This window comes from Eschrichtius robustus, chromosome 11 (genome assembly GCF_028021215.1).
Source record: "Eschrichtius robustus isolate mEscRob2 chromosome 11, mEscRob2.pri, whole genome shotgun sequence".
In the NCBI taxonomy this organism is placed as follows: domain Eukaryota; kingdom Metazoa; phylum Chordata; class Mammalia; order Artiodactyla; family Eschrichtiidae; genus Eschrichtius; species Eschrichtius robustus.
The window spans coordinates 88,648,962-88,672,893 of NC_090834.1; the positions used below are offsets into that span (position 1 = coordinate 88,648,962).

Sequence of the window (23,932 nt, forward strand, 5' to 3'; positions counted from 1 at the left end):
TGTACAATTGGATGGGCTTTGACAAATGTATACACCCTTGTAACCACCAGTGCAATCAAAATGTAGAACATTTTCATCACCTCTGGAAAGTTGCCTCATTTCTCTTTTCAGCCAGTCTTTACCACCACGACCTCAAATGGCAACCACTTTTCTGATATCTACTATCATAGTTTTACCTGTTCTTGAACTTCATATGAATGGAATTATTCAGTATGTACTCTTTTGTGTCTGACTTCTCTTGTTCAAAATTTATCTATGTTTTTGCATGTATCAGTAGTTTATTTTTTTGTTACTGAGTACTATTCCATTGTATGAATATACCACTGTTTATCCATCATCCTATTGTTGGACATTTGGGTTGTTTCCAGTTTGGAGCTACTAGAAAAAAACTGCTGTAAACATTTTCGCATATATGTTTTGTGAACATATGTACTGTAGTCTAAATGTGTGTGTCCCCCTAAAATTCAAACTTTGAAATTCTAACCCCCATTTGTTGGTATTAGGAGGTGGGGCCTTGGGGAGGCGATCAGGTCGTGAGTGTGGAATCCATGAATGGGATTAGCGCCCTTATAAAAGAGATTCCCCCAAAGCAACCTCGCCCCTTCCTCTATGTGAGGATACAGTGAGGAGTGTGCATCCTGGAAGAGGGCCCTCACCCAACCACGCTGGCACCCTTGGACTTCCAACCTCCAGGACTGTAAGAAATCAATTTCTGTTGTTTATAAGCCACCCAGTTTGTGTTATTTTATTCTAGCTGCTGGAGCAGGCTAAGACAATATGTTTTTATTTATCTTGGATAAAGATGTAGGAGTGGAATTTCTGGGTCCCAATGTAGGTGTATGTTTGACTTTTTAAGAAACTACAAACAGGTTTACAAACTATTTGTGCTGTTTACCTTCCCATCAGCATTGTGACAGTTCTAATCCTACTCCTCAGTCTCACCAACATTTGTGATTAATCTTTTTAATTTTAGCCATTCCAGTGAATGTGAAATGATATAATTTCCCTAATTACCCATGATGTTGAGCACTTCTTCGTACATTTATTGAACATTTATGTACCTTACTTAATGAGGTGTCTATTCAAGCCTTTTGCCCAATTTTTAAATGATGTTGTCATTTTGTTATTTATTTGTAGGAATTCCTTATATATTTTGGATACAAATCCTAATATTTCTTCTGGTTGGTGGCTTGTCTTTTCATTACTTGTCTGATAAAAAAAAAAAAAAAAGCTGGTTTTTAATTTTGATGAAGTCTTAGGGCTACAGAATGTGTTCTAGGACCAGGCAATATGATGGAATATTTTCCAGAAAGAAGATAATTAGGGTTCCTAGCAGGGCTATCATTTCCTTCAAGTTTGTTCCCATGGTGTGTCAAAGAGAAGCTGAAGGCACATGAATACTTAGCCACTGTGTGGGCCTTCCTAGGTGTGCGAGACAGGTGTGCTCTTTTAAAGAACGTTGAAAGGATCGCAGATGTTTACTCTGTCCGGTGGGCACCATAAAGCTCAAGCCCAGAGGCCCGTGTGTTCAGGTATGGAGAAGAAATGACCTTAAATTCTTCTAAATTCCTGCGGCCTTTGCTGCTGAGGATGCTTAGATTACCAGCTCAGGTCTTTGGTCTCTTTAATCAATAGAAATTGATAAGAGACCAGACTAGGAATTCAGGCAAGGCTTTCCTGGGACTCGTGCTACAGCAGGAGGGCGTGAAAACAAGAAACACGTGCCCTTGCTCACTCCCTGAGGTGGGGGGGAGGGGTGAGCTGGTTCCTTAAATGGGATGAGGGTGAGGGCGGATCCAATGGGTCGGGCAGGATGTGTAGCTTAGGTGGCTTGCCCACCCCGTTGGTGGTGCTGTGTGCAGGGATCATCCGCAGTACCCTGCTTTTGCTCCTGGCACCTCAGAAATGGTTTGTGTCCTTTTTGTATCTTATTGTTCATCATTTGCCCCAAGTGCACATGTAGTGTAGTTATTTTTAGTCCCTTATAGTTTCTTTGTATTCTGTTGCTGGAGATGTTTGTCCAGGTGCAAGCACTGCAGCAAAGATTCCCAGGTCTCAGCCTAGCTCACTTATACCATAAGTATCCAAAATCTTAAATATGGGCGTTTCCTCTAACCCAGTAATTCTACTTCTAGGAATTTAACCTAAGGCTAAATTTATGGTTATATGTGAAATTTTAATCACAATATACATATTTCAGCTTTGTTTCTATGGTAAAATATTGGGAAACCACCTAAAATAGTGGATAGTTAAAAATAGGTTGTAGGGACTTCCCTGGTGGCGCAGTGGTTAAGAATCCACCTGCCAATGCAGGGGACAAGGGTTCGAGCCCTGGTCCGGGAAGATCCCCCATGCCGCAGAGCAACTAAGCCCATGCGCCACAACTACTGAGCCCATGTGCCACAACTGCTGAAAACTGCACGCCTAGAGCCCATGCTCTGCAACAAGAGAAGCCACCACAATGAGAAGCCTGCGCACCACAATGATGAGTAGCCCCCGCTCGCTGCAGCTAGAGAAAGCCCACACGCAGCAGCGAAGACCCAATGTAGCCAAAAATAAGTAAATAAATTAAAATAAATAAATAAATAATTAAATTTTTTAAAAGTAGGTTGAAAACTCGATATAGCAGAATGCTATGAACTCTTTTAAGGTTATTTCCTGTAAATACATATTTTTATTGACAGATATTTATTTGTAATATTGTATAAAAGATTTCCAAATATTATATATAATTCCATTATATATATATGTAAATCCATATATATTCATATATATAGGAGGATTTTTATATAATGGGACATTCAATTTATGTATATTTATAAAATATATATGTGTGTAATTATTCTGTTTATAAAATCATGACCCAGATGGCTCTGAGAAAGTATCTAAACTCAAAAGAATTATGTCAACAAAAGTAGATTTTAAATACTTCTACTTCTTTACTCATATTTTCATATATTGATACAAGAAAACTATCGTCATGCCCAGTAATACTTTTTCAACTTCCTTAATTCCTTTCCCATTCACATGCTTTATTGCTGCTTTTGCATCTCTCTCCAAAATCCCACTAAAAAAATCCTGCCGCCCACTCCCCTTCTGCCTCATTGCCCTCCCCCACTTCCTATTCTCCATCACGAAAGCCAGAGAATGTTGTGGCAAGTGGTGAACTCTCCTTGGAAGAGGAGGAGGGAGAAACTGACGTGGGCCAAGTCAGCATTCTTTGTAGCTGCCTGGGGTGGGGTGATGGGTGAGGTGGGGGAGTAGAGAGGAGAGTGTCGCTGATGTGCCACCATTCATAATCTTCATCTTATTTCATATGCATAGGAAACATCTGGAAGGGCATGCACAAAGGTCAAAATGTTAACATTAGTTATTTCTGGTGGTAGGATTAGAATGGATTTTAATTTTCTTCCTTTCGCTTATCTGTGTTTTCTAATTTTCTACCATGAACAGACATTCCCTGATTAATTTTTTAGAATTTTTATTGAAGTATATCTTGATCAATTTATGAAAATCATTTTAAAAAAGAAGTTCCCCAGTGCTTCTCTGGAGTGTGAGGTTGGAGAGGCTAGTATGATAAGCTCCAAGTTAAGGAGGTTTAAAAATATATTCTCTGTCCCAGATACGCTACTGAATTTGTACCCAAGTCAGCCATCAGTCAACACTGGGAGATGTGTCTTTGTGCCTGTCTCCCTCTTTTTGTCAAATAAAAGCAAAAGGTATTTTCAAAATTGTACAAGTTAGGAAGAAGGACTTGGAGCAGGTTAGGCCAGTTGACACATACGCCTTATCTGGAAAATGGGTACAACCATACGGCCCTCAGGGATTGGTGAGGGACCACAAGTGGAAAACCCAGCACAGGGCTAGCATATCACAGGTCCTCAAGTAACTTTGAGCACCTGCTCTGTTCAGTTCTTTTGCTTAACAGGCAATTACTGGTTTCAGCTTTGGGCTAAGCTCTGAATTGGAGGCTGTGGATATAACAAAAAGACACTGACCCAGCCTTAAAGGAACCCCCAGCCTGTGGGGAGGAGGAGATAATATGGGAGTGTCTGCCAGACCCTCTTCTAAGTGCTTGATATTTGCCTATTGATGCTTTACATCCTGATAGTAATCAATAAGGTAGATTTTCTCAATTATTTTATAGTCTGTCCTCCTGGTCACAGATATCTGTTCGTCCCTCTGCCAGAGCCAATATCTGTGGTACGGTAGTGGACCTGTTTATGTATGTGGTGAGTAAGAGCTTGGGTGCTGGGAATCAGGCTCTCTGGGTTCAAAATGCAGCTCCATCAATTATGGGCAACATATTTGATCTTTCAATGCCTCAGTGTCTTCATCTGTAAAATAAGGATAGGCATAGTTGTTGCCTCATAGATTACTGTAAGGAAAAAATGGATCTATATAAGGCACTTATAACAGTGTCTAGCACATAAGCTATTAGTAAATGTTAGCTGCTGTTATTATTGTTGTTGTTGTTATTTGTCTCCTTCTATAGACTGGGAGCTCTTTGAGGGCTGGGACACTATCTTATTTATTGTTGTATCTGCAGATCGCAACCCAGGGCCAAGCACAGGGTTGAAATCAATGATTATCTGTTAAGTAAAAGAACAAACTTATCACTACTCGTATATTGATATTTTGAGGTAGGGAAGGAGGTGATACAGAGGGCGGGAGGGATTCCCCTTATGAGTGGACATCAGATTCCCCCCAGGCACGATGATTGTAGGAGGAATCTGGGCTCTCTTAGAGCAGATAGCATCCAAGAAATCAACCTAAATCACAGTAAATGTGAGAACCAGAAGGGACTTCCCCAGACCATGGTTAACACTCCCATTTTTCAGGTGAGGAGCCTGAGGCCTAGGGAATTCACGTGACTCGCCTGTGGCTCTGCAGTGTTGGGGGAAATCTGTTAGGGAATGAGGGCTCTTTATCTTAACCTCAAATTCTTTCTACTCCATGGGCAATTGACAGAATTTTTTATTTTGGTTCGATTTCACAAAGCTTTCTTGAATGCCAAGTGTCTTGTGCTAAGTTCATGAGAGACAAGTGAAATGGGCTCAGAGAGCGTCCAGACTTGCTCAAGATTAAATAAGCAAATCAAGTGTGAAGAGGGGAAATCCCAGGATATAATGAGAGCTCATCTTGTTTCCATCTATAGATATCAGGAGGCCAGAAAAGCAAGTGAGGAGAGCGGGAAAAGAGGAGTTCTTTAGCACCAACCTGTTGAGGTCATACTTGGGTTATGACTCTGGCCCTCCAGTTAAAGGGAGCCCCCTGCCCACGCAAAATGAAAACTCGGGGCGGGGGGAAGTGCAGGTTGATTTCCGTTGGGGTGTTACGGGGTAGATGCAATGGGATTCTGGAGAATGTCTCCACCTCCCCAGCCAAGATAGTATCTTCCCTGAGCCTTACTCAGAGAACCCCTCCCCGAACTCAGTACAGCCCCACCCCAGGGCTCCTGGGAGAATGGGTGAGTAGGAAGTTGTTGCTAAGAAATATATTTTTGCCCTGCTGAAGTCACAACTATAAATTCACATAATGATCGATCCACCAGTATGACTGGAAATGCATAGCCCAGCTCAGGTGTGGGAAAAATCATAGCCCTTCTCAGCACCATTAATCTTCCACCTGGGAGTAGTTTAGCACTAGGCATCCATTATTTATCCGGGAGACTGGGGATGTGAGGAGGGAGGGCCATGTGTGGGTAGCAACCAGCATTGACAGGGAACTGTGAGAGGTAACGGGGTGCGGCAAGATGTGCAAGGGACAGGAGCTGGGAGAGCAAGGCTCTGCCATTGCCACCTCTGGTGGACCTTGGGTAAGTCACTTAACCGCTCTGGCCTTGAGTTTCTCATCCGTAAAATGGGGCTTGAATTAAATGGTCTCCTAAAGTCCCTTCCGGCTCTGAAATTCCATTCAGAATGTTCTAAGCGTTGTAAGAAAGTTTTTTGCAGAAGTTGCATTCACTACCCTAGAAGGTATCACTGGGAGCACGTTTCCTGGGGAGCAATTTCAAGCCTTTCCCTAAAGAACCCCGATGCATAAGGGCCCCGGGGCGTCCCCAGCCCAGGGTCTGGGGGCATACACCCAGGCATGAAATGTCTTTGAGCTCTTGTGTATTATTATGAAGGTAATTTTGCACTCTACTCCATAATCTATTCTTGTATGCGTTAATATAAAAATAGTATTCTGAATTACTGTTGATGTACGTTGATAAATCTAGACTTGCAGGTCCACAGAGAATCTTGTCTTTTGATCTCGAACTATAGCCAAGCCCTAATTCTGTGTGATAAGATTACAGGAAATGTCTAATTTCTTTTTTCATGCTTTCTGTATTTTTTCTTTCTTCTCTAATGCACATGTATTAATACCAAAGAAAAGTACATAAATGTTTAAAACATGAAAAATAATGTAGTTCTGACCTTCCACATCTAGATTTTAAGGAGGGAAGGGGTCCCTTTAATGAATGGGTTCCCTGTTGACATTTTCTTGCTGTGCTCATTCCTATATGTCCGAGTGCTTGATCCGTGAGAAATAACGTGTGGTTGAATGAATAAAAGTAATAATAATGACAATTATGATAACGACAAAAGCTACTATTACTGTGTTTTTACCATGTGCTGCTGTTCTAAACTCTTTACCTCTATCATCTTGTTCAGTCCTTACAAAACCCTGTGAGGCAGGTCTTATTATTATCCTCATTTTACAGATGAGGAAACTGAAACGTCAAAAAGTTAAGTAACTGTCCTGGTTGGAACATCTTTTCTGCCCTTTTACCTTCTCGGATCGCCTTTTAGATCTGGTCGTTGCCGCAGCATCCGCCCTGCACGGTAGCAGCTTGACTGTGTTACCCTAACAGTTCCTCATCTCTTGGCTTTGCCCTGAGGCTTCTCTGCACTCTTCTGTGGGACACCTGTGGGACCCCATTCTGCCCACCTGGCTCCTGCACTGATCTCAGAGTGCAAGGACAGTCTCTGGAGGGTCATTGACTCATTCCTCAGCGGGTCCCCGGAGGGATTAAGCCTCTGTGGCCCACAGCAATCATTAACTCAGTACCGCACCCTTGACTGGCTTTTCTTCCTTCCCCAGTTTACTCATTCTAGGCCCCCAGTCCCCAGGAATTCTTTTCCAAAATGAATTATCTGTATATAAATGTACGTCTCAGGTTCTGCTTTTTGGGGCAACCTAAGCTAAGACATTGCTCAAAGTCACACAGCAGTTAAGCTGTGAAACCCAGGTAGGAGAATATTCACTCTATGTAAAATAATTATAAGCACCCAGAACCAGGATATAAATACATAAATCTTTTTAAAGGGGCATGTGTGCACGGAAGAGGAGTGTACACACAAAATCAGATAGGTTTAGGAATGGAATAACTACGCCAAATGTAAATGGACTTTTTTGATTTTTTTCCCTCTTGCTTATCTGTATTGTCTAACTTTCCTAAAGTGACAGCTGTTTCTTGTGTCATGGATGGAGAGCAGGGTGGCAAACTGATCTATGCCAGTTTACTCACGCAGAACCCTCAGGTTCTTTTAGCAGATAGTGGTAGCCATGGACATACTTGAAGTGGACGTGGGTTAACTAGTCTCTGCAACCTCACTATCATGTTATCACAAAAGCAAGTCTCAGACCAAAATCTGCCACACATGCAGACTTATTAAATAAGCATTCATTAGCAGGCAAACATAAGACAGTCCAGGCAACCTGCTCTGGAAGCTGATCAAGTCCTAGCTCTCTGCCCATCTGAGTACTGCAACTGCTCCCCGAATGGAAGGTTCACTGGAAGAAGGCAGAAGAACATTCTAGAGCAGTGGGTCTCAAACTTGAGCAGGCATCAGAATCTCCTGGAGGGCTTGTTAAGGCACCGATTGCTGGGCCCTGACCCCAGAGCTCCTGACTCAGGGGCACTACGCTTTGAGGTCTGGTTTTGTTATTCTCTCTGATAACTGGCATCAGGCAACCAGCAATTCCCTCAATGGCTGGGGCACAGGACCATTTAGGGGGTTAGTCTATGGTCTAGAACACCAGCCCCTGGGGTGTAGACTACAAGATGCTCTAGATTCTTTTACCTAAAAGGCCTAAGGGTGGAGAATGTCTCTGAAAGGTTTTAGAGGATACCACTAATGTCATCAATGAAAAGCCATTTCTCATCCTCATTATGCTAATTAGCAAAGCCTGATGCATTCCTTAAGGTCCAGAAAACTGAAGTTCACAGAGATAGTTGTGTGTTTTCACATAGATAGTGTGGCCTCACTGATATAATGCTAGCTGACTACCCCTGTAGTGTGAATGCCTGGAGAGGACGCCTAGGGTCTAATATAAATTAGCACAAATGCCTAATAACACGCGCCTAAACAGAACGTTTTAGAGTAAATTACAGACATCATTAATGGGAAGGAAAGTTCATTAACAAATCGATGGGCATTTGTTTGGTCCAACAGACTGAGCCTGAAATCATAGAGGAAACCAACATCGACAGAGTGAATGAGCCCCGGGGCTATGCCCGGTCGAGGCAGGTGAAAGGCCACTCGGAGACCTCCACGCTGAGCTCGCAGCCCTCCATCGACGAGGTCCGGCAACAGATGCACATGCTGCTGGAGGAGGCCTTCAGCCTGGCATCCGCAGGACACGCAGGCCAGAGCCGGCACCCAGAGGCCTATGGCTCCGCCCAGCACCTGCCCTACTCCGAGGTGGTGACCAGCGCTCCTGGGACCATGACGCGGCCCCGGGCTGGAGTGCAGTGGGTGCCGACCTACCGCCCAGAAATGTACCAGTACAGTCTGCCCCGGCCGGTAAGTCAGACATCCCTCCGCGTGCCTGCCCTCATCAGGTCAGCCCCGGCCACGGTGTTCCGACAGGGGTTTCAGAGCGGGGACTTTCCTGATGAGCCACCTTGGGATTTGGAAACGAACTTTGCTGGGCTTTCACACGCCCTCCACCCAGGATCCAAGCCTAAGCCTTTTAATCCTGTGGACACAGACACACAGGAAGCCCTTATGTCCGACCGTAATATGTTTTAGAATGACGTCCCTTTTTTATCCCTCCTGTGAAGGGCTGACCTCGCTCTTCATGCACTGGTTGTTTTCTACAACCCCACGTTTAAAGGCCCTGGTTTAAATGTCAGAACGTGTTGCAGAGCCCCATGTTAGGGGCCCGTGTAGCCTGGTGGCTCCCAGCAGAGGCTCTAGAGGAGGGTGCCTTGACTTTGAATCCCAGCTGACTTTGTAACTTGGGGACTTAAATTTTCTACAGGTAAAGTAAACAGGTAAGAAAAATAACTGATATCCTAGGGTGGTTGTAAAGATTAACCAAGTTGATATACATGAGGTACTAGAAAAATGCCAGGCACCCAGTAAATGCCATAGAAGTTTCAGCCATGATTATCTCATTAAGTAGTAACTGTACTTCAGTATCTGAGAAAGCATCCAATGACTAAAAGCTTCCATGATTTAAACAACCATTTTAATTAGTTTGTGTGTAATTAGTTCATCACCATAGCATCTACAGATATCTTTTTAAAAAGACAGACATAGTTTTATAAGCCACAGACCATAATAGACAATGCTTTGTATATGTATAGATTCCACCCTTGTAATACTTCATGCCCTATCCCCAAGGGTTACTCATTAATAGAGCTTTATAAATTGTCGTTGTGATATGTAATTACCCAATAAAAGCTAACATTTATAGAGTGCTTCACTGTTACTAGGTACTGATCTAAGTGTCATGTGTATGTTAACTCATTTATTTGGTCCTTACTACAAGCCTCTGAGACAGGTACTAGTTTACTAGTTTTATCCCTATTTTACAGATGAGGAAACTGAGGTTACACAGCTTGTTCAAGTCACACAGCCAGGAAGGGGCAGAGCCAGGACCCAAAGCCAGGCCATCTGGTGACAGAGCCCATGTTCTCAACCTGCCTTGTGCTGTTACATTGTCTTTCCATCGTATTATTTCTTTCATTTTCAGTAGACTATTCGGGATACCTATGGGCTTGTGGAGCCTTTTGATAACTCCAACCACCACCCCCCCAAAGCACACACTACAGTGGCACTTAATAAACTGCTGTTACGCTATGTAACTACCTAATCTACACACTATTGTGAATTTCCTTATTCTTTGCTCCAGATTCCTCCTGACCAGGTCCCTGAGATGTCTCCCCTTCACACTTCTCCTAATCCCCTCAGTCTCTCTTTCTGTCGGAGCCCTCTCTTTGAATGTCAGTCTCTGGCCCAGCCTTTCCCTGTTGATAAAACTCTGTCAGGAGAGACCAAAGTTTATTTCAAACTGAGCCTTTGGGGCAGGGACACTTGTGCTTGAATGCGGTCATCATCACTGCAAGGGTTTGTCCTTAAGTCGGCAGGTGCAGAATTTCTGTTTTGTCTGTTCACTCCAGGGTGATCAGATCATGCTGATTAAACTCACAAAAACTACTTTATTATTAAGAATATTAACTTACAAACCTGCAGTGAGATGCTGAATGATCAGGTGGGCCAGAATACTTGTTTCCTGGTCTTTCCTGTTAATGGTCTTTCGTTAAGTAAAAGCCAATTCAGGGGAAGTACAACATTATCAGAAGGAGAACTGGTCAGTATTGGAGTCAACTTCCTCAGTCTGTAATATGCAAACCCAGAGAGCATAGTCAATAAAGGAAATAGAGTGAATGTGGGACATCTTTTTTCGCATCCCATTTTCTGAGATATGGGTAGAATAAAATGCAAAATTCTTAATATAATGTTTAAGTTAAAATAGAAGACTTTGGGGCAATGCCCAGATCTCAGGAATAGGAGTTTGCCTCTGCCATCACGGAACTTCTCTGAATCTGTTCAAGAAGCACTGCCTTCCAGAAAAGTGTCAGCAACTCTGGGGCCACCACTGGCCATGCTCCCATCAGATGAGATTCCAAATATCCTTTTTTCAGAAAGAGTTAGAAAAATGCTCACTGAGCCTGGCCAATCTCTTACTTTAAAATACTTTCCCATGACAGTCGTATTATAGTTTCCACAATTACAGTTTTCTTAACTAATTGCCCATTAAATTGGTACTCTTTTTTATGGGGAAAGAAGGGATTTTCTCACTGAGATTTAGAAAGCACTCTAATCTTACCACATTTATACCTACCTCTTAAAGTGGCTGTCCCCTGGGGAGAGTTACCTGTATCCATTCTATACTGATCCACACTGACTTCAGTGTCATTGGCTCATTCTTCCTGATTCCAGACATTGACCATGTCCCCGAATTTTCCCTCAGCCCAGAGTGGAATGGCACTCGCCAGCTGAATGTCCTTAGCCAGTGATCGTAACTCTGAGTCTCAGATCCCTCAGCCATAGAACGGTGGCGAGAAGAGGGCTGCAGTGAGGAAGGGATGGTAATTCGTGTAAAATGCTCAGCTCGGTCCTGGCATTTAGTAAGCACCTAACACATGTTAGTGGATATTAATCAGAGTGCTTCCTATGGAGCCTAGCACATCAAAGTACTGGAAAAATGGTAGTTATTGTTATAAAAATATTCTCTTCTTTTCCCTGGGTTCCACTAGTTATCTCCCTTTCCCTGACAGTTCTGAGATTACATCTTCTTTTCCTTCTACTCTGTTACATTCTTTTAAGAGCATGCTCTGTGCTCAGGGAAGCTTCACTTCTGCTTAAAGATGATTCTCAGGAATGACTGGGCCCCTCTAGCTGGAGGCCAGATTCTGGGAATCTGTGAAGAGATCTGGGTTTCAGAGAGAAAAACTTAAATAACCGGGTTGAGTCTTCCAGTGACAGGCAAGAAGATGCCACAACCCACAACCATATGCCTCAATTTAACAAAACCATCTAAAAATGTCATTGTGGGAATATGAAAACTTGGATGGTTCTGTTTGTTATAATTCAGGGTTGGCAGTTGTGCCAGGAAGGGCAGAAACATTAGCATCATATACTTAAAAAAATGAAGCCACCAAAAAAGGGAAATGGACTGAGAAATAACACAGCAGAGAGATGGGCCGTCAAACTGAACAACATCAAAGGCAGTTCTTTCATTATTAAGGTTTCCTTTTGCCAACAAAAAATGAGGTCCTTATTTTAATGAAAAGAGAAATGGCTAGCAATACACAGTAGCAGTGATGATTCTTAACCCAAGTTCTTGCCAAGCCCTCTGTGCTATGATAATGTGGAAATCAACGGACAGGGTGGCAACTTAGAATGATAACTGTGATTACTTTTCAGCTTCCAAAAAGGAAGCACTCTGAGCTCTGCTGTAGGATAGTGGGAAGCTGGTGGTTCTAAATGCACTCGGCCAGGCTGATGGCATTTACATCGTGGAGAAGGTTACTGCTGGCAGCTGGGGATTTCTGCACTGCAGTTCAGGAGACCCTTGATCATATTTTACCCCTTGAATCTGGGAGGAAATTGGACTTGACACCTAATGACCAATCCAATTTTGCTAGCAGCCGTAATGAGTCTGTGCCAAGAGGAATGAAAACATCCTGCAGCCTTCCTGTTGGTGTCGGCGATTCCGAGAAAGGGATGGGGCGAAAGCATCTTCCCCACTACAGGCCTTACAGATGCAACTAATAGTAATAATAATAGCGCAATACCAGCTGCCCTCTCTTGCGCTCCCGCCCACCGTATACAGGACATTAAGCTAAGTGCTACTGTCTCTTCTGATCTAACACCCACCCTATGAAGTCAACATTACTATCCCCCGTGTACTCCATGGGAAACTGAGGCCTGGGGAAGTGAAGAACCTTGCCCAAGGTGACACAGCTCTAAAGGGCAGAATGGGGTTAGAACTCAGGGCTCTCTAACTTCAAAGCCCATGCTCTTTCCACCCTCTGGCCAGGTGAGCCAGAGGATGTCGTAGCCTCTGATGAGAACTCAAATCTGCTAAACTTCAGAGTGTGATCTTATAAGGAAGCTTATCCAGTTTGATGGGATTTTGTCCATTCCTATCATTGCCCCTTGTAGGAGAGACATCTCCATTAGGATGGAATTGAGAATATTACAGCCCGTTTTCCCCCTTTCCCCTCAAAAACAAAGCAAAACAAAACCAAAAAACTCCTTCTGAAACCTTCATTAATGATGAGATATGCAGGCATATCAGGCAGGAGTTTGCATCCACCCCAACACTTGGCTTCAAGAAATGTTGCATTTCTTGTGTTTCTCCAAATCAAATTTGAATCTGTTCTGAGCTCCCATCTGGCCAAGTTTGGTGGGGCAGGAAAGGAAGGGGGGAGGGGGAATGGGAATTCAATGTCAGTTATTGCACAAAAGTCATTGGCAGCTTGCTGAAGGTGGAACAACGGGAGAGGGTCTACCCCAAGCAGTGTGGATGGGTGCTCAAGGATGGAGGGAACCCACCAAACCGAGAAAGTATCTGGAGACTGAAAAGTGAGGCAGGTGGCTCCATATAATCAATGGATCAGTGTATTATAGGGTAACTTACATACAGGGTAGGATGGAGCAGATGTCGAACCAGAAGCATTCACAGCTGCACTCCACACCACAGAGGGGCCACTGGGACAATTTTACAGTTAACCTGGGGTATGGGGGTACGTGCTTGGAGACAGCGAGTGCATTCCTACGTCAAGACTTATGGTGGGTAATTAGTCTTGTGGGTGCGGGGACTACATCATGAAGGTCTTTATCATTGTTTGGAGAGTAACAGAGCATAGAGGCCCCCTGGACCTAATGGTCATTAAATAATATCTATTAACTACGAAGCCCTTGACGGCAGAGAAGTGATTTACCACGCAGTACAGTCTTGGGTAGGGTCAGTGGAAGGACAGGAGGAACTGAATGGGTCCAAGATGGCATCAGTTATGCTAGCAGCCAGACAATGGAGCATTGCCCAGCTCCCAGGAGTCCACGAAGGTAGGTCGCTCTGTATTACCTGGGACAGCCTGGGCTGGGGCTCTTTGCCTTTGGACTGCCCCAAGGAAGCCCCCCCTTGAAAACCGACAGAGTACCCAGCGTCTGGCAAATACACACCCCTCTAAGCTTAATCATTCGAGTGAGTAAGAACCAGTTTGTACAGGAAGGCTGTGTGGAAAGGGAGAGAGGGAGGTAGGAGGGGAGCATGTATCTCGGCTCACAAACTCAGGCGTGCAAGACATGTCAGTTTATTTTCCTGTAATCTTCTGGCGCCAAAGGCTCAGTCTCAGTTCAGGGTTTCCCTCCCCATCTCTGATTAAAGCTTAGTGTGCGTGTGGGGAGGGGGAGGGGGAGCTAAATGGTGCAAAGCATGGTCAGAGTGGGGAGGAGGCTTCAGTACTTGGTCCCAGTTTGCTCTCATCTAACGACTCTGGCTGATGTCCCAGAGAGGTGCTTGTTTCCATCTAGTCTGCAGGTGTTAGTCCAGGTAGAGCACAGCTGTATCCTGGTCCTCCTGCTTTCAAGCTCTCTCCAGATCCCTCCTTCCGCTCCTCCCATGCTTGAGCCTTCTCTCTCCCCCTCTCTCTGCCTCTCCCCTCTCCCCCTCTCTTTCACGTGCGCGTGCGCGCGCGCGCGCGCACACACACACACACACACACACACACACACACACCCTTGCCCCTCTCCCCTCTCTAGCATCTTCCTTATATTTATTCTCTCCTCCACCTCCCCATCCCCCTGTGCTCCCAGATTGAGGCGGGACACAGAGCCGCTTCTCCAGACCTTACATCAGCATCTAAGCTCTCCTCTTCTTCCTAACCTAAGGGTGTTTAGAGGGCAGAGTGGTCTAAAAGTACCTCACTTCTTCCGAATCTCTTGTTTTGGCATCAACCTTCAGCCTTGAGTGCTCTAAGGGCTTCGGTTTTTGATATTCAAAATCCTAAATTCTTGCAATTCAATAGCTTGGACTTTTGAAATGCCATTAAGAGTTGGCTCTTGGGCCGTCTTTAGTGGGGGTGGTCTTCCTTCCCTGGGGCAGGAAGGTGCGATGCCCTCACTGCTTGGGGCAGGGGAAGGGCCCTGGATTCAAGGAACCATGGTGGCAAAGTCTTGGTTACTACAATTACTATTTCAAAATATTATCTTGTCTCAAAAGGAAGAGAATATCATTTATTGAGTACCCACTATGCGCCAAATGTCATAGTAACATATAAAATGAGTCTTCTAAACAGCCTTTGAAATGGGAGTGTGATTCTGTTACTTTCATCACCTAACGAGAAAACAGACACAGAGAAGGTAAGTTACTCGAGGTCAAGCAGCTGGTAAAGATCAAGCCAGGCTTCAACTCCAGTTTTTTGTTTGTTCGTTTTTGTTTTTTTTAAATTGGAGTATAGTTGTTTTACAATGTTGTGTTAGTTTCTGCTGTACAACAAAGTGAATCAGATCCAGTTTTCTCTGACTCCAAACCCCTGCCCTCTGCATCACGCCACCCTTAGCTCAGAATTGCGAGATAGCACCCTTAACTGGCTATGTGATTTCGGACAAGTCAGTTCACCTCTCCGGGCTTCCGTATCTCCCTGTGTTAAGGTAAGAGGTGTGGTCTCCTGCTAGTTCCAGCTTGAACCTTCTATGATTCCCAGGCCCTGGAAGCCTCAGTGTTGCTCCATCAGTAACTCCTGGTGAACTGACAGATCAAGATAAGCACTGGTTTTCACCATGGGGTCAGTCTTCAATTACAGTGCCCTCTGTTTTCAACTAAATAAGAACTATCCGCTGGAAGATTCTACTTTGTGCACCAGGACATAAAGTTATTTGTAGCTGCATGCAGACTTAGACACTTGTTGTGCCCAGAGCAGTACTTGCAGGGTCAGCACCGTGTGCTGGAAGGGGTACCTTGCGGTGGAACCCAGCATTGTTGGCAGGAACGGAGAGGTTGGCACATTCGCTCTGACCTGAGGCTGACTTGCTGTCACAGGACAAGGGCCTCCAATGAGGGTGGGTGGCTTTGGCCTGTTGTTCCTCATGCCCCCACCAGTGCGAAGCCTGCGACCCCTGACCTGTTCCTCCAGCTGCAGCCTGCCCCTTTGACTTGTCACCCCTCTAGTGCTACCCCTGGAGGTTGATCTTCCCCCTCTGGATGGATGCACATGCACGAGGAGGGTCCAGCACACAGTGGGTCTCACCCGGGCTCATTCTCCACTGGGTTTGCTAGAAAGAATGGCCCTGCCCCACCCCCTCGCCCCCTGCCCAGGGACATCAGGACTGGAACTTTGAGAAAACGGTGGTCACCTTCCCTTCTACTTTTACAACCAAACCTCTGAGCCCAAAGAGTGGCCTATTCTATTCTCACATCCAGGCTCCTTCCACCTCAGAGACCTGAGAGCTATTTATAAAGACTGCCTGCAGTTCTGAGTGCCTGATCTCCTTTCTAGCCAGAGGACAGGGATCCCAAAAGATGGTGTCCTTGGGCGCCAGACTGGGCCCCTCACGGCCACTGCCACAGAACTGGAAACTTGGAACTAGGTAACAGTTTTGAGCAATAGCTTCTAGTGGGATCCTAGTCACAAAGCAGCCCGCAGGGAGCCAGGTTCCAGACACATGGAAAGGGGAGCCAGAATGCGAATCCAGGAGGACTTAGAACTATGGGGGAACCGCACAGGGGAAGGTAGGAAGACACTGCTGGGGGGATTTTCCTCAGCCGTTAGCACAGGGCACAGTAGTCTTTCTGCTTTTTATGTGGTCTCTGTGGCTGCAGGGAGCCCCGAGGATACAGACCAAAGGAGACCTTGATCTCCTGTGTAGTCTTGCTTTGTACCTGGAAAAATCATCCGAAGAACGAAATTCCCTTGGTACTTGTCAAAAGTTCAGAACTTTCAGTCAATTCTTTTGTGAACTGTTACAAGACAGACAGACATAAAATGCATTTTCTTGGCTGGAAAACTGTGTTGACTACAGAATAAGCCTTCCAAGAACCAGGGATAAAAATAAGTTGTCTGTCTCCTCTACTGATATCATGAGAGGCCAGGAGAGAAGAGGGGCTATACTCCCCTTTCTCTATTTTGGGAAAGGCTTACCCTTACTTGTTGGTTTGTTGACAATAATGGAATGCAAGCTGGAAGGACCTCCGGGACAATGATTTTCAAACTCTGTAAAACCATAGGGTTCAGGGAGGTCCCCAGGGTGTCATCATGCAGGTAAGCAAAGGGCCAAAGTCACCTAGGCATCCCTACCCCCAACTTCAACCTGAGCAGTTCTGCTTTAATCTGTTTATGTATTCAGGTCATGTCAGAATGGTTTCATGGCTAAAGAAATGTTTGTTTGGAAGCTCATGAACTACTCCAATGCCATATTTCACAAGGAAAACCAAAAACAGAAAAATGAGATGCAGAGAGACTGAAGGACATGTCCACAGAATGTGAATGGCTGAATCAAGATGAGAGCCTGGGTCTCCTGACTCCTGGTTCACTCAACATTCATTCAACAAATAGTTATATAGCACTACTAGGTGCAAAGCACTTTGCTTGGTAAGGTGAGAGAGCCAGGATGAGAAAGATATGCTTACTGAACCCCAAGGAGCTTAGGATCCAGTGGGGTTTAAGATTTTGGTTCCCTGAATACTACCTTAGCATACATACTGGGTTGGCCAAAAAACATCTTATGGAACATCTTACGGAAAAACCCAAACGAACTTTTTGGCCAACCCAATAGTTTACTGATGCTGAAAAGGAAAACGCAGCATGGTGATGTAGCTTTCCATATTGATTCAGCCAGTACCTCTAGATTTGGGCGAATGTTTTTTTCATTCTTGTTCTGGAAAATTACTGTTGCTGATACATTTCTAGGTTGACAGTTATTTTCTTTGAGCACTTTGCATACCATGGTCTTCTGGGTGCTGTTGAAAAGTCATCTGTCAGTCTAAATGTCATCCCTTTACAGGTGATATGCCTTTTTTTCCTCTGGATGCTTTTAAGACCTTCTCTTTGTCTTTGGTATTCTACCATTTCACTACAGTGTATGTAGGTGTGTATTTTGTTTTATTTATCCTTCTTGTTGTATATTGTACTTCCTAAAATGATTAATTAATTTATTTCTATCAGTTCTGGAAAATTCTTAGTCATTGCTTCTTCAAATATTGTTTCTTCTTTCTCCAACTTTTCTCCTTTGGGACTTTGATTAACTGCATGTTAGACCTTCTTATTCCATTCTCTATATCTTTTACTTCTCTTTTATATTTTCTATCTTTTTTTTTATCCATTTAATGAGTTTCTTTTTATTTTTTTTTTTGAATTTTTGAATTTTAGTTTATTTTTTTATACAGCAGGTTCTTATTAGTCATTGTGGTACATATATACAATGAAATATTACTCAGCCATAAAAAGGAACGAAATTGGGTCATTTGTTGAGACATATATTTTCTATCTTCTTGTCTCTTTGTGTTTCATCCTTAGTAATCTCAATTCCATTTTCTAGTTTATTATTTCTTTCCATCTATGATAAATCTATTACTTAATTCGCCTATATTGAGTGTTTTATTTCAGTAATTTTTTCACTTCTAAAAGTTGTATTTGTTCTTTTTCAAATCTGCTAGATCATTTCTGATAATGTTTCCGTCTGGTCAGTTATTTTCTTAAAACATTTCTTACCTTGTTACTTTCTGTTTTGTATCTGGAAATTTCAAACTCTAAAGTCCTTTAAGGTCTAAATTTGTTGTTTTTCTCTAACTTTCACTTATGTTTTCTGATATTTGATTATGAGCTCCTTTTTGCTTCATCTCAATCTGTGCCAATCCTGAGAGCCTAGATTAGGAATATCTCTTCCAAAGAGGACTTACAATTGCTTCTGCCTGAGCCTGGGAGCATTACAACCTTCCTCCCTGGGAGGAGCCAATGTTAGCCCCTTCCAGGTTGGCTGTAAGGGTCTCAGTTTCACCTGCCTCACCTTGCCCTATCCCAGGCTTGATCTCTTAATTGATTACCAATATGGCATTTGTTTTCCAGGCAATCCCACCTTTCATATTTGTTTACTACTCATTGTTTCTACCTCTGATTTCAGCTCACAGTTTTTATTTTAGTTTGCTGAGATGTGAGAGGGATGGGGTGGGTAGTGGGTGGAGTCCTTAAGATTTTCCTTACATCCTGCAATTCCTACATGCATTAAAAGCCATGTTTTATCCAGGATCTACTTGTTATTTACTGGGTAGGCCCTTATGAGTAGGTAGTCTGCCATAATGCTGGAGGGAGAAGCCCTCATTTGGTTTAAAGAATCCTGTTTATGGATTCTCTCTGCTGCTACTTTCTGCCTGGATGCCTTCAGGTTTAAAGCCCTATGACCTTGTTCCTCAAGAGATCTGGCAGGCCTTGATACCGAAAGGAAAAAATGAATGAGAAGAACAAGCCAATCTTTGTCTTCACAGAGAGCATTTCTAGATTTTCTCCTGCTCAAAGAGGCTGTGGCCTGGCTGTCTGGTCCTGTCTCTGACCATTTTCCTTTTCTCCCCTCCTGTGTTGATTAAAGTCTTCACTTTTGTGGCATTTCTGATCCCTTATCTTTGAACAGTGCTTTATAGATTGCAAAGTACTTACACATACACTCTCTTGCCTGATGTTCTTTGCACCCACCCCCTCTGAGCAAGGTATCCTTGTCCCCATTTCAGAAGAAGAAGACACTGAGGCCCAGAGAGGTCACCTGACTTGCTTAGGGACATAAAGTCTATTCATCAGCAAATTAGGGCCTCTACCCATCCTTCCTGACTCCAGACCCATTGCTTTCCCCCACTAAACCCACTTTCCATGAGTGAGAAAGTAAACACAATCAATGATTCATTCCTTATCTAATATTTATTGCTCATGCATGATATAACAGGCACTGTTCCAGGCATGAGGATGCAGCTGAGAACAAATCCCTTGCCCTCATTACAGTCTAGTTTGTGGCAGATAATAAATAAGCAATGATATAACACCAGAGTGACAACTGCTATGCCAAAAAATAAAACAGAATATGGAGACAGAGTAAATGGGGCTCGCAGGGAATATGGGGCTGGATGAAGGAAATGAAGGAAGGAGCCATGGAAAGGGCTGGGAGAGAAGCATCCCAGGGGGAAGGAGCAGCATGTACAAAGCCCGAGGCAGGAAAGAACTTGGCAGATTCTAAGAACAACTGAAGGACTCTGTGACTGCAGTGGCCCAGCCAAGGGGAGAATGGTGGCAGATGAGATAGAAGAGCGGGCCGGGGAACATGTTAAGGGAGATCGAAGGGGAAAGTTTGAGAAAAGAAGGAAAGTCTAACCCTCGGAAGTTTGCTTCCCTTTTAGGTAAGAAGAACCTGTGTGTTGATGGGCACCGGGTTTTAACACATCTCCCTCTATTCGCTCGTCTCTTTCACAGGCCTACAGGTTTTCCCAGCTTCCTGAAATGGTCATGGGCTCTCCCCCTCCACCTGTGCCTCCGCGGACTGGCCCAGTGGCTGTCGCTTCTCTCAGGCGGTAACACATTCCTTTCTTTGCCTTGTTTGGAATATTTGCAGAGGATTTGGTCCTGTGTGCCCCGCCCTGACAGATTTCCTTCCTGCCCTGCCCCATTCAGGGTGCATCACCTGTACAGACAACCATGTGCCTGGGGCACCCCAAGTACCATGAAGGAAGGAAGTGGGGGCCACAGAGGGTTGACCTACTCTCTTACCATTGAAAACTGAAAGTCCTGTAGAACCCACAACTGAAAAAACCCAAGGTCAACTGCCCCATACCTTGACCTTGAGCATCTAAAGATTACTCCAACTTGGACCATCACAACAGCTGCCTCAAGTCTGGGCACCTCCTGCCAGGTGTGTGCACCCAGAAGGCCCTTTGTTATTGAGGGGTGGTGTCCGAGAGGCCGGGGAGCAGCATGTCTAGGCTCCTGCCCTAACTCTTGACTTCCAAGATGGGGAGGATGAAAGCACATGAACTTGGATAGGTCAGCTGTGAAGCATATATTCAGCATTCTCTTTGCTCCGTAATAATATAAAAAGCACATGTTTTAAACAAAGATAGACAAGAAACAACAGCCAAGAGCCCTGGGGGAGGTTGGAATAGTCATCATGTCCAAGGCCAGGAGAGACAACCGTGCCCTGGGGCCTGTACGGTCCACTGCCCTGGCCCTCCTACCATAGCTTCCTCCAACATGCTAATCACACACTGTTTGTGGGCCACAGGTCTGAACTTTGTCAAAATGGTGAAAAGAAATGAGTTTTCCTCAGAAACGACTTGCCTTCATTTCCAGCAGTTTAGGATGCCGAGCTGTGTGTAGACACCACCCTTTGACGCCAGTCAAGCTCAGGGTGGGATGGGAAGCAGCAGACCAGGGTTCCACCCTAACCTGCCAGTAAGTGCTGTGTAACTCCAGGCACATTGCCTCACCTGTCTGGCTCCTGTTTCCTTATCTGTAAAATGAGGGCAATGACCTAAATGATCTCAAAGGCTCTGGGAGTCCTCAAAGGCGGCTGAGTGTACAGAGCAGAACCCAGGGATTTTCCTAGGATGGTTTTCTAAAGGAGTAGCAGATGCCTGGAAACGGCCTGTGGGAAGCCAGGGCCGTGGGAGTGAGCAAACGCGGGGAGGAGGGATGGAGAAAGGAAGGGAGACCCTACACTACTGAGTCCCCAGCAACCGACCCTGATGTGTAGTTTAATCCTCACAGCCTGTGTTTGACCCTCCCTCGGGAACAGTTACTCCTGAGGGTTCTGGATTGGAGGAGCTTTTCAATCAGTCGTTTGAGCTATGTTTGCTGAAGGCCAGCACCTATTTCTTATTTCTTCTCTCAACCACCAGTCTCCTCTCATGTCCTTCTGCACCGTCTGCCATCCTTGCCAAATATCAGGAGGTCACTGCCCTCCTTATGAACCCAGAGGGTTAGACCAGGGAAGAACCTCTGAGATGGAGTCATCCTTCCCTTTCATTTTACAGATGAGGAACTGGGGCTCAGAGAGAGGAGGCAGCCAGAACCCAGGCTCCCGATGCGCTCCCTTACCGCGCCTCTATTCTGCTCTTACTGTGACAGCCTGCCTCTGCTTAGAGGGTGGCCCTGTGGGCTGGCAGCCTTTGCCTCCCTCCACTTTAATTTTAGGAGAGCCCGAAGTGCCTCTACCAAAGGGAAGACAGAGACTGGCTACAGCACCCTTTATACTAGGGGGAGAGGCCCGTGCCCTCACCCCAGCCCCCCTCTTCTTACATGGCTTTCTGAGCCATAAGTGGAGAGAGGTGTTAAATGCGCCAGATTCTCTGCTTGCCTGTGGAACTTAAAAAAAAAAAAAAAAAAGTGTTCTTTCATTCATAATACCCAGAAAGTAATAGGCTCCTGCTTCCGGGAGCAGCCCGAGCTTCCCAGAGCCTAGGGCTTCTTGCTTCCTGCCAGTAGCAGCAGGGAACGCGGTCCCCGCAGCCCTCCAGGGTCCCGGTACCGGTATCACGAGGGGGAGCGGCGGCGCACTCCAGACGGAGCCTTCCCATTGGCTGCCGATGATGTCATCACCTGCCAGGTCGACCATCCCCAGCTAAGACCCAGCGCTAATTCTTGGCTCATTTTTATGTGGAAATTAAGTGTTCTACTCCCCAGAGACATGAGAGTCACCCTCAGGGGAGCAATGACCTTGAATATCTAAAAATGACTCCAGCTCGGGCCACCGCGACGGCTGCTCCAGGTCTGGGCGTGTAGGCCCCCTTTGTTATTCGGGGGCAAACCCAGGCCTGAGGACCCCGCCGTCGTGGGGCTTGGAGGCCGAAGCCATCCCCCGGCCGTGATCTGCCCCGGGAGCCCCGCCTCGCCCGGCCGGCCGCGGTCCCGGGAGGCGGCTAAGGCGACCCCTCTCCCCCCTCAGGTCCACCTCGGATGTTGGGAGCAAGACCAGGATGGCCGAGTCCGCGGGGCCTGAGCCCGCCCAGCTGCACGACAGCGCCTCCTTCGCGCAGGTGTCCCGAGGCCCTGTGTCTGTGACGCAGTTGGATCAGTCGGCTTTAAATTACTCAGGTGGGCAAGAGGAGAAAATCCTGGAAGAAGCCGGCGCTCTGCGCCAGCCCCCGCGCTGTGCACTTTGTCCTCCCCGCTCTCCACCTTCTACCCGCCACCGTCAGGAATCAAAGCAACTGTATTTCTGGATCCCCTCTGGACTTCAGTAGCCCTGGCTAGAAGAGCTACTGCTTTTATTTCTTAAAAAGATCTGAAATCTGACAAAATATTAAGATAGGTTACGGTCAGGGTGGATGTTCACATTTTGCCAGACTTAAGGCCTTTTAAAAAATTATTATATATATATTTAAAGCATTCCAGATACAACTATCCACTCCCAACTCATTCCCCTTCTCCCCAGAGGTAATCACAGCCTTTAAGTCATGGGCTTTCACTACATATGTATATTTATACAATAGTATATATTAATGCTTTGTATATTTTAAATTTACATAAGTGATGTTAAGCTATACCTTTCCTTTTGCACTTTGTTTTCTTGGCTTAACATTGTTTTCAGGAGTTCTCCAGGTTGCTACACACATATTGATCTAGTTCATTTGTTTACACTGCCATATGGTATTCCATTATGTGATATGCCACCATTTATCCTATCCCCTAGTGAGAGGCATATTGGTTGTTTCCAGTTTTTTGCTATTACAAACAATGTCAATGAACATGGAGGTTTGAACATGCCCTAATGGGTTTTTTCATTTATCCAAACCATACCTTTTAGGCTAAAACTGCAAACACCCGGTTGTCAACACTTACTAAAGCATACTGTGTCCAGAAATGCCACCAGTGAAATCTATTCCTTTTGGTTCCTCTTCTTGGCTCTTGAAAAATACCCATCCTCCTGGGAGGAAAACACCTGGCACCCCAGCAGGTCAGGGGTGTTGGGATGGGGATGGGGGAGTTGGTGAGGGCTCGGCAAGGATTGTTGAGCCATCACTTCTCTAGAAAGCTAGGTCTGAGTCCCAGCAGGTGATGCCTCCACTACTGTCTGGGCAGGTGAGCAGGGCTGGGGCTGCAGGTGGAGGTGTGATGCCTTCCCATCAGCCCTTCCCCCAAGGCCAGAGTCCTCCCATTTCCCAGCTTCCC

General features: G+C 45.2%; 1 protein-coding gene across 1 annotated transcript in view; it reads left to right on the forward strand.

Annotated features, from left to right (window-relative positions):
- Positions 1-23,932, forward strand: part of KIAA1549L (KIAA1549 like) — a 283,714-nt gene that overhangs the window by 246,839 nt on the left and 12,943 nt on the right. Inside the window, exons 17-19 of the mRNA XM_068556114.1 lie at positions 8,445-8,795; positions 20,240-20,337; positions 22,707-22,855. Coding sequence (XP_068412215.1) covers positions 8,445-8,795; positions 20,240-20,337; positions 22,707-22,855 — 598 coding nt within the window. The remainder of the gene's footprint in view (positions 1-8,444; positions 8,796-20,239; positions 20,338-22,706; positions 22,856-23,932) is intronic.